Genomic DNA, 21,026 nt, shown 5'->3' with positions numbered 1-21,026 from the left:
ATATAAGCCATCAGACACATACAGCCACTCACTTGTGGCTTTGCTTCTCTTGAAAGGGGTGAAGGCAGAGAAGAGGGAATGAAACAATAAATCCAGTTTCTCTTTTGCATCAAGCACTCCCTCCAATGTTTTAAAATAACTTATGTTTATATTATTCTTGGATTGTCCCTTGGCTTTCTTTTTCATTCAATTATATTGCTCTTTCATACTTGATAGTACAAGTCATGTTCAGGCTATAGTTTCAAGAAAGCAAGCCAGTTAGGGAGTTAACTGCTATGTTTGTTTATACCTACATAATTCACATATGCCACAGTGTAATTTGTCCACATCAGAGGACAAAGCACAAACACAACAGTACCCTTATGAACAGCATCGGCAACTCATCACCTATTAGGGTCCTCAGAGCTAAGCCCTTCCTGACTCAAGAAATGAGCCCTTCGCCAACGGATTTCACTCTGGGTTAACTGCAGTAACCTTTGGGTTAGACAGAAAAACTCACATTTTCAAGGTGCAAGCAAAACACACACACACACACACACACACACACACACACACACTCCTCACAAAATTCTAAGGTCAAAACAACAAAACACCTTCAGGGTTGCAACCTAGTAAGTCTGTGGAAACTTTCCAACGGAGTCCGCCTTGGTTCCTAAGGGAATGTTTCTACGTGGGGCAGAGAGGGAGGAAGAGAAGGAAATCTTCCAGCTTTGATTGCACTTGCCCAGCTCTCCTCAGCATTGCCATTTGCAGGCCTGTAAAAGGTGCTGCATGTGACACAGAAACACATCTGCAGGAGGGGTGGTATAAAGCAGAAAAGGAGGCCACCGTGGACAACTGATCGTACTAACAAAGGAACGGCAACAAACAATCAAAACAAAATAAAACAAAGCAAAAGCAAAGCCAAAACACAGAGCAAAACCAAAACACCTTCTCTGCTTTGCCCTTTTTTACTACAAGTCCCCAGGGACTGCCTTTTGTTAAAAACAAAAAGCAACAACCACCACAAAAATAGCCTGATAGTTTCTTTATTCCATTATGACAAAGGCAGATTATTTAATTCTCTGGTTGAACGGCTCTACATTTCTCAGATACTTTCAACTTAATCAGATAATTTTAAAGCTGTAGCAGTGCCCCGATGACTCTGGATGTCTGTTGTGTGCCTTAAAAGTACTAGTACAACAGAAGTTTATGGTTTCCTTTTTCAATGATCCTTTCTAGGAAAAAGAAAACATTAAGTTTCATAAATAACCACAGAGCACAAACTATAAACCATGAGTAAGTCATGAATATGTATGTTGTGCCACAGACATGACTATCTGTATTATCAGATATGGACTCTACTTATGCCTATTAAAAAGAAAACAAAAGTGCTATCTTATTTGAGCATATTTATTGTAAATTGTAGGATGCTTTGATTTTTCAGAACCCTGAGCACCTGTTAGCAGTCACCCAGCATTTGGGACAGCCTACCCCAGAGATTCAATAAATACCTGTTGAATGCATGAATGTGACAGCCGCCATTATCAGTTAGCCTTCTGAATCATGACAAAAAGGGAATAGACCAAAAGCTATCTTTTTTTTTTCAAAAGCTACCCTTTTAAAAGCTTTTTGAAGTATTAAAGCCACTCTATATATCATTACCTTTAACCAAAAAGTGTTATAATTGAGAGTTCTGAATTTCTTTCTGATTTCTTCTAATCTGAAGTTGATTACCACACCAATTTTTCAACAAGGAGGGGTTTTGTAACAGGAACAATGCTCTCCTAAGAACTCGGTTTAGTCATCATATTAATTCACGCTGTTCCATATATTCTGTGGTGATTCACTGTCCACTCACCTTTTCCCTTTCTGGGATATCAATTTTTGATTAAAAAAATCACTAGCAACTGGGTATAGTTATATTTCAAATCACCAATAATTTATATCTTTATTTGGCTTTATGTTCTTTATAGAGGTGCTATCCTACTTAGATAAATAAATGTCAATCAGTAATCCAGATACAGAAGATCACACAGCCATAGGCCACATTTAAAAAATATGAGTATACTTCATCTGATTCGCAATTCTTATAAATACAGTAAGGTATGTATGCAGACACAGTCCATTTTGCTAACTGATAGAGAAAACATGGAATATAAAGAAGCTGTTTAATAAAATTAAATCCAAATCTAATTAAATTTTAAAATACTTAATTATTTTATTGAATTTAATTCAAATTCTTAGTAAGAGTATTTAAATAAGGTGCTTTCATTGTGCTTATTTTCTTTTTATAAGCATATATTACATATTTCCAAATGGAGGAATTATATAAACTTCTTGAGAAAAAAATGAAATATGTAAAAAGGTATACATTTTAAAGTAGATGTTATGCCAATCTTCAAAAAGAGGAAAAGTCATATCATATTCATTTTAGGAAGCGTATTAATAAAAATTCGTGAAGTTGATAAAACGGAATCCAACTAATTTTCTTGGTTTTCACCTGAGTAAAAGTGAACATTTTGTTAATTTAATTCTTTTAAACTCTATTCTTCAACAGTTTCTATCAAGTAAACTGGTGATGGGCAGCACATTTATAACCGATATCGGAGTATGTGCTTTTAACACAGGCATTACAGTTGGAGCAGGGTTGGAAAATTATGTTGGCTCTACTTTTGGTGAACTCCTTATGGGATTACCTCACTCTTTTCTATAAATTTTTACTTCTTATTACATATGATTATACCATGGATTTTAATTATTTAATTTGTCAATTTGACACAATTTGTTCTTTATTAAAATGATACAAAAGCTGACTTAGCACTAACTTTCCAAAAGCAATACATGAGACAATATCAAAACTAATTTGAAAATGAAGATTTAGAATAATTTTCTCAGCCAACCAAATAAATTCAGTTCTTTAATGATTCATATAAATGAACAGAGGTTAAAACTTTATTTAAACCAATTTCCTTCTTTAGCTATTGATTTCAACAATCTTCTGACTCCACAATTAATGAGTGCCACTAATAACAGTTAAATTGACTAATTTCAAATTTTTCTTCTAGCTTTTCCCCTCTGACAGGGGAATAAATGAATAGTAAAATGATTCAAAGTTAGCCGTAGAAGAAAATGCTGAAATGATGCAAAAAACCAATGCTTTATTAAACCTCAAATAGCTGAAAAATCTCCCCTAGAATATGATTTCATTTTTCAATTCCTAAGATCTAAGTGTCAAATCTTTTCCCCGCCCCCTCCCCCGGAATTATAAACTGTTGAAAACATTTGACAGCACTCAGAAATTTCAATGATCAATTAGCATATGCTATAGTCCCAAATTAATTTGAAGTTTCATTTACATAAGAAAGAAAGGAGGAGGGGAGGGAAAGAGGGATGGTATAGCCAAAACAACTGAATTTTTAACATATATTTTCTGTAAAGCTAGTTAAAAACAAACACTATATAGCTCATGTAATTTTTAGGTGTAAGTGTAGGGTTGGAAATAATTAAAATGTTACCTTTGCCAAGTAATTCCCAATGTATCCTCACTGGTACTGGGGTATAAATGCCTGCCGTTTTGATTCATGGTCCAGTCACAAATCCTCAGCTGTCAATTGAAACCTAGCAGTCAGATATGGATCGAGCAGTACTACAGTTTTTAGTATTTAAATGAACACATGCAAACTAGTATTGTACATGGCATTAACCTTACTTTCCCAAGAGGCAACTTAAAGAAAAAAAAAGCAAAAGAAAACCTTATTTTGCAAAAGCAAAACTTCCTAGACTCTTTTTTTTTTACTGCAATATGCTTCTCTATTAATTAAAGCATACAAGAGAAACGAGTGCTTAGAACATCACAATTAGCCATTATTAGAGTACAAATTGAGCTGAAATAAAAGCAAACGTTAATATTCAATAGAGAGATATATTTTAGGAAGAAAATCAAAAAAGCTTTTCTTATGCAACATACCAAATCATCTGCACTGAGTAAAATAATCAATAACTTTTAGCATGCAGTTTGCAAAACACAGGAGACATGCAGTTTAGAGGAGTAAAGGCCCCACCTATACGTTCTCCCTAGTTTATGTTTAGAAGCATCAAGGCACTCCATTTTGGATGTTTCCTAATTTTGTTTTAGCCAAAAAGGCACTATTTAGAAAGAGTTGATAAGAATTTTCCACTTTTATTTTAAACTCAGAGTAAAGGCATTTGAAATACTTTACCACATCTGAATAGAGCGAAGAATGCACTGAGTACAAGCTGAAACAAATTCTTCCCAGATCTCGGAATCATCAGCTCTGCCCTTCGGAAGAGGGTTCGAGTAACCCTATCCAGTTCTGTTTGGCTCACAGCTGCCCTACAGTGCTAGCAGATTTATTGAAAAGATATATTGCTTATTTTTATGCTTAAGAAAGTAAACTTATCTGACTCTGGGGGGGGGGAACCCCCACTAGAAGGTCATGGTTTTTAATCGTTAGATAGTCATGCTGTAAATTAACTGCATCTCGCACTGAAAAGATGATTTCCAGCAATCCACTGGACCTTGTTTGCGGCGTCTCAGTGGGGATTTCTACAAGATGATGATTGCAGCCAAAGTGCCTTTAAACTGATGATAAGTTATTGTAATCCTTTCTGATAATGTTATGGCTAAAAAAAAAAAATGGCTATTAAGAACCTTTACTTTTCCTGTTAGACCAATGAGTTTCAACACATTCTAAGTAACTGTGATTCTAGAGTTTTAGAATAATCGCTTTGCAGACCTTTCTACAGATCTACGAGTCTCTAAAAATACCATCTAAAATTTCTAAAACATGTGTTTTCATTATGTTGGTATTCTGGTTGAAAGTAATTTTCTAAAGAACTGAAAAAATTCCCTTAAGGTAGATGGATAGATGGCCAGATAGACTGATAGATATGTAGATCCTTCTCTGAATGTATTCATAAAGAAACCATAAGCCAGTAAAAAGACTAAATTGGAATGAAAAAATATTCTTAAAATGGATTATCATATTTGCATGATGGAGAAAATGTATACTTGCTTAGTTTTAAAACTGAACAGATAACAAACTTTATTTTTTTTCAAGTTCTCCACATGGATCATCTAATCAGTAGTGCAATGTGATGGGACAATCTGAACTTGTTTTTTTTTTATAGCAAAAGTATCAATTGTCTATTTTTAAAAACATTTCTTTAAAGCTGCACTATGAAAATAATCTAAAAACAGTTTAAAAAAGTTTGACCTTGTGTAAAGATGACCTTAGGGACCACTTATTGATTCTGCTCTAATCAATAAAAATCCTACTTTTCAGTTAATTAAAAATTCTCAAGAATGGAGGTGTCTATTCAGGCACAGGTCATGATAATTCTGCTAACTTCAGGTTAGTTTCTGTGGGGCTCTCAGCTTAAATTAGAGAAGTCTTGGAAAAAGATGCTTTCACAAAGCCAGGTGAATCTAAATATTACTCACTAACTGACTTGTCTCACAAACAATTACAGAACACTATGTTTCTCCTTGAAAGGAAGCATTTGTAAACTGCTTAGTTTTTTTGTTGTTCGCATTGCTCATGTTTTGTTTATTTGTTTATCATATCCTAAAAGATGTCAAAGATGTCAGATGGGTTAAAATGTTGGCCACATATGTAACATTTAAAATCAATATATTTTGGGGCTTTTCTTTCCTAAGAGTAGTCCCAAGGGGATTAAACCTGACTATATAGCTGAATATTCACTTTCATCCATACTTAAGATAAACAGGCATGTTTTCTTCCAAACAGAAAATATGATGAAATACATACAAAATGATCACTGAATGTAGTAGTTAGAAATAATTTAATTAGTGTTGAATTAATTTCTTCTCTGTTACTGAAAACAAAAAATATAAATTATATTTACTTAGCTATTTAGATTATGGGGTGGCGTTTATCAACATTTCCAAAAATTTCTGAGGAGACATGTTCCTACATGCTTATATGTTATAAATGACTTAAGCCAAATCACTTAAGCAAAAGCCTTCCTCTTCAGGTTTTGTTTTGTTTTTTTCTTAATGTATTAATTAACCTTTTTCATAAGGTGACTTTGAATTAATAAACTTTCTGATAAAGTGATGGTGTGGTAAGGGAAACAAATAATTAAAATAGAAATCATTTCTTTACTGAAGATTTCCATGACATTATACCTAAAAAGATCCCTTACGAAGACTCTTTGTTTGACAGAGATAGTTCTGACTCAGCAAATTTTGAAAAGATGCTAGGTGATAAAAGGTTAATACCAGGTAAAGATTATTTTGGGGGCATGTTAAATGTTCTTAGTATTAGCAAGTTTTCAATGACAAAAACTTTTTACATTATGCTCTAAATAAATTTAAAATAATATGAGAGGGACACCTGGGTGGCTTAGGGGTTGAGCGTGATCCCAGAGTCCTGGAGTCCCAGGATCCAGTCGCACATAGGGCTCCCTGCATGAAGCCTGTTTCTCCTCCCTCTGCCTGGTCTCTACCTGGTCTCTGCCTCTCTATATCTCTCATGAATAAATAAATAAAATATTTAAAAGAAAAAATAGGTGATAATGTTATTTGAGGTTAGTATGACGATGCTTCGGTTTCTGTCCTGTGAGTCAGTGTTATTAGCTATCAATTCTTTTTTAATTAAATTTTGAGACCTTAATTTTAAGTGGTACCTAAGCTTAGTCATTCTGTAATGGTGTTTCCAAGCATTTTCCCTCAATAATTAGGAAATTACTTGCTTACTCCAACAGTAAACAGACTTAAAATACCAGGTACTGATTCGTTTTAGAAATTTAATCCTTTAAAGTTGTGCCTTTGTATGGAGATGGACAGCAATTCTTATTTTTGTAACAATAGTCTTTGAGAGACCTGAGCATATGCATATCCTTATAGAAATGCACACTCAACGTGAATAATTTTAATTAATTTATATGCATCTACCAACATGAAATTAGACTGTCTAGAAAATTAAGGTAAAATTTATATTAAAACAATTATGCCCAGAATTCCAAAAGCAAGCAGAAAGTGAAGTAAGGAAGTAAGATTCTCCTCCCAAAAAGCTATGAGTAAAGGGTTAAAGTTGAAATAGTCCAAACAACTAAGAAAGAAGTGAAGGTAAAGTTTTCACTGCATATGTTCTATAAAGTCTCTGGAATGAGAAGGTTGTTCCTTGCCTACGAGGATGGGTCCAAACAGTTTCTCTCAAAAATCTACATAAGGTAAAAAAAAAAATCTACATAAAAGAAAATACCTAAGATTTGGGTCATTATCATTTCCTACACTACACTCACATAGTCCTGTAGACAGCTGACAGCCATAAAGAATCAATATTGCTTGTGATTTCCAAATTAAGGTTTTGTTTATTCAAATGAGGGCCCTCCATTGTTACTAATAGGAGCTTTTGTTAAATGTTTAGCACTTAGCCTTGGGAACAAAGGAAAAAAGGTAAGCAAAATGTTCTATTTTGCTAGACTCAGCAAACAGGCCGATGTACTAACAGTCCCTCATGATGACAACAGCTCTCAGTTGAACCAATAAACTATTAAACTGTAAACAGAATAATCAACACAGGCAAATTTACCTTCTCACTTTTTTTTTTTTTAAGTTTACAGTGACCCTCAAGGGAATAGCTTTAAAGGTATGTTACAATCTCTTAGATTTTTTTTCATTTCCCCAGATAGCCTCAAGGAAACAGATTTTTGAGGGGTAGAGGTCCTTTTGCAGGGGTGCTTAAAAAGATTAACACTCCTATATCCAAATTCTCCTCTAACTCTTAGATCAGTAGAATTTTATTTTATTGCTATGATTAATTACTCAGGATGGAGCAAATAAAATGGCCTCTGAATGCATAAGGCCTTACTGAACAAGTAAAATGTTCATAATGAAACTGTTAGATGTAAGACATATAACACATAAAAAAAGGATATTCAAGATCTGGTACCTTAAAATTACTTCTATTGTCAATTTCTGAAACCCATGCTTCTTGATATTTAAATTAAGTACAGTAGAATTACGTTAAATGGAGATGCATAGCCCACAAGTGAAGTAAACATAACTGATCATGATGATAAGTATTAGGAAATGAAAGGTTTTTATAGATGGAGACTACTTTAACTCGTAAAATTTAAGGTTTCATGGGAACACAGAGATTGTGTAGTACAACCTCTACATTTTCCTTTCCAAGATAAGGATACAGGACAGCAAAGTTTAGGGACTTGACTAAGGTCAGACATGCTCTGTTTGTGTCAACACTAAAACCAAACTTCCAAATTCCAACCCCTGGTTCTCCCCTGAGATAGTTTGCATATTGCTCCTCTTTTTCTATCCTGTCCTTCATGTGCAGCCCAAGAATATTTTAGGCTAAAATGGCTGTAATTATAACCTTCAGAATTTCCTCTACTTCCCTGATTCAACTTAGATCTTTTAAAGTAAATGTACTCAGAGAAGAAAATTTTTCCCTTGTGATTTTGTTGATTGAAATTTGAGGTTACAGTAAACATATTTTTATTTTTACACTAATTAGAATGGTTTATCTGGTTATTAGCATTTGATAACTACTCTATGTGAGTGAGTAAATAAATGAATGATAAAACAGACCAGGGGAGGTTTGTTTAAAACTGAAGAACTAAACTGAAGAACTAGCCAAAAAGCTAGACATTTGCATAGCCGTTATTTTGACTGAAACTTCCTTTAAATGTGTTTCCTTTCCAGCTAGCATATGTGAAGAGTGACCTCTTATCCATTTACATACCTACCCAGAAGTCATGTGATAGGGTTTTACGTCAAGCTGTCAATTATGATAACAGACACAATAAGAACAGCCCAAGTGTTGATAGCCTGCTTCCTGACTTTATTGAAAAGTTTGTTGATAGTCCACTTGTGTCCTCTCAACCGCTTGCCTCTAATAAAAGGCTACCTTTCGGTGGCCTCACAGTACCTAGCTTTGGCTTTGCCATTTGCGAGGACAAACTTTGTAAAGAAATTTCAATTAATATCTTAATTAAAAAAAAATTCCTACAGAGGCAAATTCTTAGGAAGGCCATTTGGTGTAACAGAATGTCCAGCGTTAATGAAAAGTATACCTCCAAATTCTAGTTTCACAATTGTTTATCAAGAGAAGTATTGAAAATATTTTGATGTGAGGTAGCCCAGTAGTTGAAATTGAAATAAAAGCATTAAGTAGTCATGCAAGAGATGTAACATGCTGAAGCTCAAGCACCAATAAAATCCATGCAATTGTGTACATAATGCAAGGACCGGAGTTGATCAGGAGATTCATTCATTAACTCTAATAATAAGTACTATATATTGTCAGGAGATTATAATTTTGAGAGATTATGAAAATAAGTCTTCTGTCTTAAAAACCAGAGCTTACTTGACTTTGTCATCTCTCTTTGGAAAGGCAAAAGTGACCTCCCATTTATTTTATCAAAATCTCAAATCCATATCAAAAGTTAATATGCCTTTTAATAGCTGGGTCAGATAGTAATCTTTTATTTCCAAACAAGATGCTTCTTAGCTACAAATTTTTATTTCCAACTTGCAATAGGATCTTTTTATGTGTTGTACTGATGTATAATAGTAAAGATTTATTTTTTATGATAACCTTATGCTCAAGTATAAGAGTGAAAATCAAGTTAACTGGAGCCTCTTTGATCACGCAACTGTCTATGAGAGCAAAGAAAGAAGGCCTGCAATTTAACAAATTCATTGTGAGGTTGACCAGATAAGGAACTGGTCCTAATTCAAGTAAGTTGTCTCCTATTCACCATTTACACTAAAATCGGTAGACTGGATTCTAAAATAGTGTGTTATTTTCTGAGTAACATCCAACACTCTGCAATAGAGTTCCCATTTTCTTAGAGACAAAACTTGGGATATGTGGGTTCCTCCTTGCCTGTCACAGTGAATGTGCAGTTTGCGCACACAGTACGAGGAAATGAAAACACTGCATTTTACTAAACTTCTGTGAGGTTAAGTCAGAGAGGAGGTCCTTGACACTTCTGAAAAAGTTCTGAATCACACTGATCAGGAGAGACTACAGAGTTTAGCTTGCCAAAGCAGGACCAGGAGTTCCTCAAGCCACCACACCACCTTCCAATAGAAAAGTTAAAGAAGAATGGAGCTCCAGCTGATGTCTGCTTTTAAGAACTCCCCAAGCCAACAGTGAACACATTAACTAAGCCAGTCATCCTGCACAGACAGTCTAGTTCCAGACCTTGAACTACACAACACAACACATAAGACTGTGTTAGGGGCCAAAGGAAAAATTTCAAGTCCTGATCAGCCAGCATGAGCTGATTATTAGGACCAATTAGGACTGTTTCTAATGGCAAGTTATCAACTGGTTTAGATGAATCTTTTTTAATTATTCTTCATGATTATGGGTTTTTTTCTTTTTTAGATTCAAAGGAGGTATCATATTTTCAGTGACCAGGTGAAATTCATGTGTCAGAATTTCAAGCCAGTGACCAATAATAATCAGTAATAACTATTATAAGGACCACAGAGATGTATACTTACTAGTAACAGCTGTATGTGTACCAAGTTAACATAACAGCATGCACTTTTTGTATTCAAATTTGCCAATATGGATGTATTACTCTTACAAGTGGAGTATAGGGTTAATTTTAATTTTTGCCATCTCAAATGAAGAAGGACAGTGTCCTCGTGTATTAGAAATGACTATATTGAAGGGTCTGCTTTATTGTCATCTTCTGGAAAGATTATTTATAAGATAGTCAGAATTATTCAACAATTTTAAATTTATCGTTAACCCTAATTTATGTAGGGTATATTAAAGTTCTTTTCTGAGAAAAAATAGCACTGCACAGTGCACATCAATACTTTTCATAACCTAAAAGGATAAATCTTTATAAAGCAGCCGCCAATAAACTGAAGAATGTACCTGGTGACAATATTTATTCTTAAGGGGTCATGTATATTAAAGGCTATGGGGAATGTTTAAAAGAACTCTCTCAGACTAAATCCATTGCCTTTCTAATTTTGAATTTCTCCTAGCTAATATAAAATGATTGATTACCTTTATTTCATGTACCCCTTGATTTTTCTTTTCATTCATCACTGAGTGCTTTAAACCAAATGCATTTAGAACCTGCTGTTACAAGAGTGGTCTCTTTTAAATCTTTGTAAAGTAATGAAAGGACACAGTAAATCAATCTCATTTCTGCTGTGGGAAAGCATAACCTTTACTCCACTGAAGTCACTTAAACTATTTCTGTCCCTCTGTTTCTGGATAGTTAAGCCTAAAACTTTAGCTCAGTGGTTCTTTTAAAATTTAAAGGCATAAAAGTAATAATCTTTTAACTGGAACCTTCAATAATATTCATGTATAGTATGAGATGCATGTACTTGCATCTTCTGCATGCCTCAAAAATATGGCTCAGTATAAATGTGGCACATTGAGCTTCTTCATGTCAAAAAGTAGCACTAAGTCTTCTGTTATATATAGGGCAAATTATCTGTCTGCTTGGTAAATACCAATTCTCAATAGAATTGAACATTACATTTTTAGCTGTAAAGCTTCTACAGCTTTTTTCTTCCAAGGCTCAATACACATTGTATAGTCCATAAATATCAACCGCATTTGACCAAACAAATCCTATTTATATTGTAAGAGGTCTTCATTGGATATTGCCCACTTAAATAAGAAGTGGTGGTCTTTGATAAGAAAAGTTTGTACTTCCAGAACTCATATATATATATATATATATATTTGTTTCAATTAAAATGTGCTCAGAACTCCATCTATATTAAGACTCACACTTTTCTAATGCTTGCTAAGTTTTCTTGATTTACCCTTGGACATGTGAAAGAAGTAACTTCTACATGATGAACTTTACTGATAATTTCCTGAGCCTCTAATGTTAGTCATAAGGATTAAACAAAACAAAACAAAAAATTAAAGTTGTCATAGGTTAGCACAGGGGGATGGGAAGACTACTTCTAAATACATGGAACTGGGCATAATCTAAATGTGTTTGGGGCAAAGGTTTAAATAATGGAGGCGTGTTTCTCTGAATTAAAAATTAACTGGAAAGTAGAGATGTGTCATAAAGAGTAATGCAAACCCCATGATAAAAATATTTCTGAAAATATGTGGAATGATTTTTAAAAGAACAAGTCTCTAAAACTATAAATCTTACATATGTTTTTAAAAAACACAGTGAACATATACATTTGTCAAATAGAACCATATTATAGTAATTATAACACATTTCATATTATAGCAATTTTAGAGGTGAAAAAGTAGCATTCCAGAAAATTATGTTGATAAGCCAATGGCTGGCAAAGCCACTAATTATTATTTGGTATTTTTGTAACTGTGTACAGATGTTTTCAGTTAGTTCTCACTCTTTTGCATTGCTTTTTAAAAATCTGGCGCAACGTCAAGTATCTTGAATAAGCTATTATCTTTATGATTTTCTCTGAACTCTGCATGGGGTGACCTTTGATACATGCAGTCTGCTACCTTGGTCTACAACTGGGCAGGACTTGGGAATTTGGCACGAAGCACAGCTAAGAGAGATACAACAGGCACCAGCCAGGTGGGCAGGTCCAGAACAAAAGCAGCAGGCAGGAGTACCTGCTATGTAAAAACACAGACATAGGCATATATAGTTTATGAACGAAGAGCAAGTTTACACAGCTCCTTCTTATTCATGATGGCCTATTTTCCCCTATTTAATATTTTGCCCAGTTAATTTCAAACTGCTCTGCTATCAGAACTTGAGAGCAGCAAACATATGCACCATAAAATATATTTAAATTTGGAAGCGTTTGGAATTATTTCTGTCATCCTGTAACTAGAATCATGGGATTTCTGTATTGGTATGTTCCATGCCTTTGACTGTGGCTAATTTGTTTATAAGCCACCATTAATCCTGGCTGTATATTTTCACAGTTTGGGTAAACACTTCATTTGCATTAAATTTACAGCATTAATGAGATGTGAAATTTAAAATGCTACTTGAAACATAAATGATGTAAGAAAGCAGAACAAAAAAAAGTGTTTTATCACATCTGAAATCAGTAAACCAATTTAAACCTATTAAAACAGGAATGATGTGTCGCCCAAGATTTTAGCTTCATAACTCATCCTCTTGGACTGAAAGTCCAAAATGAGGAGTAAAACATCTGGAAAATATGAAAGAGCTCAAAAACACAAATTGTGTACTGCTTCTCCTCTGATGGGCTTTTAGATCAGTTTTTGTCTTGGGAAGCTAAAGGCTAGTAAGTTCTCAATAGCCAGTAAGATGGAGAAAAATATCCTGGCCAAGACTCTGTTACTTATGGATGTTATCGATACAGGCCACAGAGATGGAAAAGGTCTTGAGCCAATTTGAGAAACCCTGTTTAGAGAGGCAAGAAACAAAAGATAAATGAGAAAATATTCTGGAAAATGTAATGATCAATTTCTTTCCCAGAAGCCCCGGGAGCCCCATTCTGAGTCCAGATCTGAGAGGCAGCATGGAGAGCGCACCAATGCGAAAGCGTGCTACACCGTCACACCTGGGTGAAACTTGCCCACCTGTTGCTGATGTAGGAAGGATGGGTCTCTTGGGCTTAGTCCCACATATCGATTGGCTTGAGATGTGCCTGAGGCTGTGTAGGCTGATTAAGGAAGAACAAAAACAAAGATAAAAATTGTGAACTATCAGAATGAACACCCTGTCCATGTAAAAGAAACCCAGAGAAGTGGGACTTGCAATAAAAAAAAAAGTGTCTTTATTTTTCTAGTCTTTTGTCTGAGTGAACACCAAGTGATATAAAAGAAATGGCAGTTGACCTCAAATCACCTAGTTTATCCCCCTCCCCAAAAATTTGTCCAATAAACCACATCCCATCCTTTGGTGTGGGCATCTCACACTTACTTGCTCCAGTTATACTCTTGCAGGCGTACCGAGAACTGGCTAAACAGAAGGGTCCTTTTCCTACTTGAACTGTTTCACCAGATACTAGCTGTCTAATAATGGAATAATCAATGATGGTCTGTGATTCTAAATGTAAAAGCAGATTGAAAGTCTATTGGGAAAAAGTGAAAGCTTGTAATGAATGGGATTTAAGCAGATGTGCTTGATGATATAGAATGAAACATGTCTTACTAAGGAGAAAAATCCAGTATTTCTAACATGAAGGAGAAGCCTATATTTATTATGTCATATTGAGTGAAGTAGGTCAGTATTTTATTCAGTGTGAAAATGATCTTAAGTTTGATAGAGGTATTTCTGAAAAAATTCTTTCTTTTCCATAAGCACAAAAAGTCAGTTTCTTCTCATTGGTCCAGAGAAGGAGTGATGGCACCTTTTAAATACTCTGCCACCAGGTGGTAAGTACATATGGTGAATATTCCTTAAGTTATTTAGTCTCACCTTAAAAGCACTTTTGGTAGAGGTGCTTTTTTGGTACACAGTGACTTTTCCAAAGAAAACCTATTCCTTATGATTTGTTTGTTTTCACAAGGAAAGAAGTTCCCAGCACTAAAGCAATCCCATTGCTCTGTGTTGGAATAAACAGAAGAACTACGTTTCCACCATTCATATTATATCTATAGGTCTGAAGGAAGCTAAAACGTTTGGTTTAACACTATCAGATTACTGAGAAATCCAGACATTAATTTTTAAAAGCCTTTTTTTTTCAAACAGAATATATTAATTCTGCCCTGTATATTCAAAGGATTGCAGCATTAGATCCATTGAGGCAACTTTTTAAAACAGTGAAGATGCTCACAATTCAGCATTACTTACTCTTGAATAAAGGGTCCCTCTAAGGGCAGCGATAAGCAGCCAGTGGCCCCCATTCTCTAGGCCTCTGGAAAGCAATGCACAGCACAGACAGCTGGAGAAGAGCCTCAACCTTATAGAGCAACAAGTTTGTGGTATTTTCTCTTTCCAGCCATGAGAAAGAGACTACCTTGGTCTATGTGTGTTTTCTTTAATTTTATTGACTTATCAGTTCAATGACCAATTTCTCATTATCAGTGTTGTCTTGGGAGCTGGAGCTACAAGTTTGTTTATAGGAAAAACAACTCACTGTATTTCTTTTATGCAGGAGTGGAAAATGGACTGATACAGCTGTCTTTATACAACCAAGATATTTCTTCTGAATATTTTACAACTTTACTAATCAAATCAGATGCTTTTTCTGACCAGCCTATAGGTGAGTATTAGAACAATTCATTAGCAAGCAGGCTGACAGCACTCCCATAGTGAGCTGTGATTGTTTGGGTCTGATCTTCCCCTGAAGGTCATCTATTAATGTCACTAGAAGAGTAGGTACCTGAAGTTTGTAGAACTTGGTTTAGACCATTTATGCTGGGATAGTCTTTCAAATACTTTAAATAAAAAATCTTTGTTTTCTATTTGCCTTTATTTAAATTGTGGACTTTGCTCAAAGATGCTAACACATCCACTTTTAAAATTTAGTGGCTATAGTGTACATAGCAAACCTTTAGAACAAAAGAGTTTTTAGTCTTCCTTGACTGGATTTCATCTATCTGTGCATTCAGGGAAGTGTTCACTAGACACTCTACCAACAGATCAGTTACAAACATTAATGATTATTGATGGGAATTATAAGCCTACAGGGACTGATTAGGCTATGGGGCCTCAAGAATTTTGAGAAAGAAATGTTGAATTCACTGTACACTCATGGTATCATACATTCTGCTTGCAGTGTTCCTTCCCAGGTTTTCAGAAGCCACCAAAAAAAAAAAAAAAAAGCATCTCTCCAAAGCCTGAGAAAGAGCAAGTCAGTGGTGTCTCTGTAATTTCACTTAGAAATTTCCAGAGCATGTCAATTTTTTTTGCTCTAGGAAAGAAAATGGAATCTTTGAATTTCAGATATATAATGCATAATTGGTGAGGAGCATGCTAATTCCTCCTGACTAGAATTTTATCCACTCCACTTTACCAGCTCCAGTTCTAGGAAGCCAGTAGTTTGGATGAAGCCAATTGAAAAACCATGTAATATTTTTTTGTGTATTTATGAGTATTCTGTGTGATGAAGCAAAGTAATCATTGATTTATCGTATGTAAGTTCACTATGTAAGTTCACTGGCTAAATCTGACATTTAAAATGTTATGACCATGTTAAAAAGCGTAGTACCTGATGTACCATGATAAGCAAAAAAAAAGAAAAGAAAAAGAAGTCGCAGACAATGAAAGTGCAGGAAGCTTACATGTGCCTAATACTCAGCTTTGGCATATTCTCATCCACATCTAACATCCTGTAACTGTTTTTTGCAATGACATACCCTACAGCACTGTAAGTGTGCAATTATCTTACAGAGGCACTGATTTAGTCTGCCTTGTGAAGGGAACTGACTCCTATAGGAATGCTCCAATAAGTAACAATGATCGATGGTCTGTCTGGGTGACACAGAAACCTCGTATACTGCGTCATGTTATTCGGTGTATTTTCGATGTATACCTTGAACAAGCAGGCATGACTTATTCTTATTAGAGCTGTTTATTCAAACAAATAAGCTTCTCCCTTTTCAAATATGATGTTGAGACTGAAATTTGATAAGAGAGAGCTTGTCACAGCCAGGCCATATACATGCCTGCTAGTTCCACATAAATGAGAAATCTCCATCTGGTCTGAAAAGTTGCCTTGTGTTCCACCTTGGATTAGATATCCAATGGTGCCTTTGATGGCCATTTCTCATTTCCTACAGAAATACTTACTGGTTGCTGTAGGTGAAGCTGCCTCACCTTCAGTGGATGTAGTGATGGGTTTAGTATCTGTCATGGTCAGGGTCACAGGTCGCACTGCACTGGGATGGGGAGAGGGTGCCAAAACAGGTGTGAAATGGCCAGGCACTTTCCCTACCACTTGACCACTGCTGTTAGGCTACAAAACAAAAACAGAATGCCGGGTGAAACAATCCAAAAGGCAGTCGTCTAGCCCAATAGCTCCGTTCAGCCCACCTGGCTGTGTGAACCTTGTGTACTTGCTGGGACTGCCACAGGCCCACACAAGTCTGAGTCATGGAGACCAATCAATGGTTAGTAGTAAAAAGAAGCAGCAGCATTTAATAGAAAGTCTTCACCTTGAAAACACTTTATATAGGTGAATTCATCTTTACAACAGCCCTGAGAGCTGGGCAGAACTGGTCCTTTGGTTCGGAAGCACAGAAGACTCAAGTGGAGACTTACATGGTGAGCCCAAGACAACAATGTAAATCCTTCCTGAGCTAGTGAGAATGTGAACCATGCCTCCTTCTCCTCTGCTCTTCGTTTTCTGCAATGAGTCAGTTCTGGCTTTCAGAACACAAATTTCACCTAATGATGCTATCACTGACACACAAAGATGACAGGATATCCAGGAGATCAAACCCATTAAACTCAATAGTTTCCATCATTTACGGTCAAGGCTCATCCTCTGCGTTCAGAAACTCTAGCTCTCCGTGACACACAGGGACACCTGGACACACACATCAAGCAGTTTAGATTCTAGGATTTCCACTTAACTTTTGATGCTTTACTAATAGGAGCAGATAGAATGATATTTAAAGCATTTAAAATTTCACACCCACACAATGATATACAATGATGGGCTAGGTCTGACCTTACAGCTACAAATAAAAGATTTCCAAAGTCAATTAAAATGTGCTGAAGTAAAGCAGAGGGCAATCAAATATACTTTGTTCCTTAAGTTAGTCCTCCACTGCTGGGCATGGAGAGTTACACAAAACATTATTGTTGACATTTATGGGAATCAACTGAGAAAATCCCCTGGGCAATGACAGAAAAGATATTAATATCTGAGTTTTAGACCCGGGTATGAAAATAGTATCTGTGGTAAGAGACAAAATCCTAAGGGTACACAGTTTGAAAAAAAAAAAAAAACTGGAATGTATTTTTCTAGACAGAGAGTGCTATTCTTGATTACACTCATGTTGAAATTCTCCACTGTTTGGTGTACATAACAATTTACCACAAGAGTATTCCCCACAAATATTTAGCCTTTATAATCAGCACTGTTAAAGGCAAAGAATGCAATGAAGCAGCATATTTATCTAAATACCTGCACATAAATTACCAGGAGATATTTCTTTAGACAAAAATATGAACAGCTAATAACACTTAAATACTGTAACTTACAGACATGAACTAAACTTTGGTTGGGTTCCTCAGAGGCCATATTATTTATTCTATAAAGAAAATGGACTTCTTGAATATACTGACTATTCATCATGAGTAATTTGAAGTATTTAACTTTATGTCAGGAAAATTGACCAGAGTTTCCCCCTACGGAAACCTATGAGAGAGTTATATCTTTAAACTAATTTTATTTAAAATAATCCACTGAATAGCATGACTGTCTCACTCTAATTGGTGCACCAGCAATGCAATTAATCTCCGAATTGCTGTGGGGAGGATGAGGCATCTCAGTTGCTAGACTTAACAATCAAAATCGATTCAGGGCTGGAGGATATCTGGGAAGGAATAGTGGACTACAGGTGAACAACTGCTTATTTTTTCCCCCATTTTTAAAGCTAAAAGGTAAGTATCAAGAGTCCTCTTCTGAAATGCAAATTAATTGGTTTTGAGTTGGAGTTAAAAATCAAAGCATATATGATGTGCCCATAAAAACAATTCTGTAGGGATCCCTGGGTGGCGCAGCGGTTTAGCGCCTGCCTTTGGCCCAGGGCGCGATCCTGGAGACCCGGGATCGAATCCCACATCGGGCTCCCGGTGCATGGAGCCTGCTTCTCCCTCTGCCTGTGTCTCTGCCTCTCTCTCTCTCTCTGTGACTATCATAAATAAATAAAAATTTAAAAAAAAAAAAAAACAATTCTGTGGTTTACTAGAAGGACGCATTTCCTTTCAAGGGGAAAAAGTAGTTTTTTCTAAAGCAGGCCATCAGCTTCTGGTTATCTGAACATTGTAAAAGACTGTTTTACATATCTTCCTCAAGAAAGATCTCATTATATCATTGGTGGTACATTCGGTATACTGTGTTCACCAAAATGGTTCAATAGGACCTACCTGAGAACACGGGATAGAAGAAGAACGGCAATAATGTCAAGAAAATGCTGCCACAGAATCTATTACCTCATCCATTCTGCAAGCTCTGCAAGTCTCCAATAGACATTGGAATGGAATCAACATGAGCCAACAGACATTTCTCTCATTTAGAAAGACTAAAACTGACAAAGAGGTCCCAAGCCAATACAGGCAACTTATCTGGAATTCAGGGTCAGAAGAATGGGGAGAGTTATTCCTTTTGGATCTTCTACTGATTCAAACAGATGAAGCTCTACTATAAAAGCTTCTCTTTTAAGGCTGTTAGATGAACTTTCATACCAAAGATATGAAAAGAAAGACATTTTATCTGAAGATGAAGTTGAATGGCATTAGGAAAAGATTACCCTATATAGTACATCGCTCCTATTATACAAAATCCTGAGAGGGGATTTTTTTTTTTAATTGAGATGAAAGTAAGATGCTTCTCTTAGAAGCTGGATCTTTACCTTAAAAATAGGGAGAAAAACAGAACAATATAGGCAGATTATCACCTAATATGCCCTCTTAACTTATAAAGAAATGGAAATATACCTAAAACAAGCACTGAATAATTAAAGAAATGCGTAACACTAAGGGCCTGATTTTAATTTGCATAATTTTTCCCCTAACAGTGCCTAATTAAGACATCAGTTAAAAAAAAAAATCCAATGGAACTCTAAGATTTTCCACACTGAATTAACGTTAAGGACTTTTAATGGATGTCTTAATTAGACTTTGTTATTCATGGAAATTCTACACAAATTAAAATCAGACCTTGTGTGCACTGTTCCCAGCTGAGTCTAGCAAAATGCTCTATGGAACTGAGACTCCTGAATCCACGATCTGACAGCAAATTTTGTTTCTAAACTGATACATTAAGATCCCACTGTTTTACTTAGTAGTTCTTATTATAGTCATTAAAAGGCTATACCATTTGGACATTTTCTTCTAAAATATAAATGGTTAAACTACAATTCACAACTCAAGAATGGTGTATTTAGTTTAGTATTATTAGTCAATAGAACTAAAAGTACAGGTAACTTTTTAAGTAACCCAAATGGTGCTGGCTATGTTGTTATTCAAAATAAAACATTCAAAAAAGACTATTTTGCTTCATTTTAACAATTATCACCAAATATGATTTTTTTAGATCTTTTCCTTGTTAATTCTAAACTAATATGTACATACTATTCACTGGCATTTTAGTAACTGAACAGCATTAATGACAATGTTTATGACAATCTCTCAGAGCATTTAAAGGTATGATAAGGAGTGGACAGGAATCTTGAAGCTGAAGCAGCAATGCCAAATACCAGACCTTAAGATCAGAACTACATTACAGATTCTGGATATTATAATTTGTGCCAGCTTTGGCACAAAGACTATCTATATGACAACGATTTTCCTCTTATATGAATCCCTATGAAGTGACCTCTCCATAGAAGAAGCCACATGTTAAAGGAGTGAGAAAGGTACATGAGTCACTATATTTACACAATAAAAGTCCCTAAAACCACTACACAATGTTTAAAAAGAGAGAGAGAAAGAAAGAAAAAAAGAAAGACACTTCTGGTAATGTCACTCATTATTAAATGTAGTCATGTCTGTGCAAAGAATAGTCAAGTAGTCATCAAACACTGAAAATGTTTACATTACCAAAGCTTATTTTAATACTTACTAGTTGGTCTAAAAATACAACTGTAAGTTCTTTTGTGTGTGTTTATTTTAGCGCATACCTTGCTCCTATGTTAAACCAGGTATTTCAGAGGTGTGAACTCCAGCTCAGAGCTTTTTTGTCAATGTACTTTCTGCATAGACTTTCTTTTCAATCAATAAAAATTTAAAAGCATCAAAACAGACACCCTCACAAATGCGCCCCTTTGGGGCAATACATTTCCTACCTGTCATTCAGCTACCTTTAAATAAAAACTTATTGAGTCACCAAGAAACTTCCTGAAGATGGATTTCAAAAGCTTGAGGTTTTGCCAGACATACTGTCTGAATGAGCTTCG

The 21,026-nt window shown here is 35.3% G+C and overlaps 1 protein-coding gene across 10 annotated transcripts in view; it reads right to left on the bottom strand.

Annotated features, from left to right (window-relative positions):
* NFIB (nuclear factor I B) overlaps nucleotides 1-21,026 on the bottom strand; it is a 242,020-nt gene that overhangs the window by 16,653 nt on the left and 204,341 nt on the right. For 2 of the 10 annotated variants that reach the window (XM_041760894.1, XM_041760893.1), the window contains exons 9-11: nucleotides 16,690-16,855; nucleotides 13,533-13,615; nucleotides 3,498-3,586 (exon numbers count right to left, since the gene is read on the bottom strand). The exons of 1 other annotated variant lie outside the window; for it this stretch is intronic. In XM_041760894.1, coding sequence (XP_041616828.1) covers nucleotides 3,498-3,586; nucleotides 13,533-13,615; nucleotides 16,690-16,855 — 338 coding nt within the window. Of the gene's footprint in view, nucleotides 1-648; nucleotides 1,218-3,497; nucleotides 3,587-13,532; nucleotides 13,616-16,689; nucleotides 16,856-21,026 lie in introns of those variants that run through there. 7 more of the 10 variants (XM_041760896.1, XM_041760895.1, XM_041760897.1 and 4 more) reach the window with 7 other exon arrangements.

The sequence above is a fragment of the Vulpes lagopus genome, chromosome 7 (genome assembly GCF_018345385.1).
Source record: "Vulpes lagopus strain Blue_001 chromosome 7, ASM1834538v1, whole genome shotgun sequence".
In the NCBI taxonomy this organism is placed as follows: domain Eukaryota; kingdom Metazoa; phylum Chordata; class Mammalia; order Carnivora; family Canidae; genus Vulpes; species Vulpes lagopus.
This window is presented reverse-complemented; position numbering and strand designations above follow the sequence as displayed.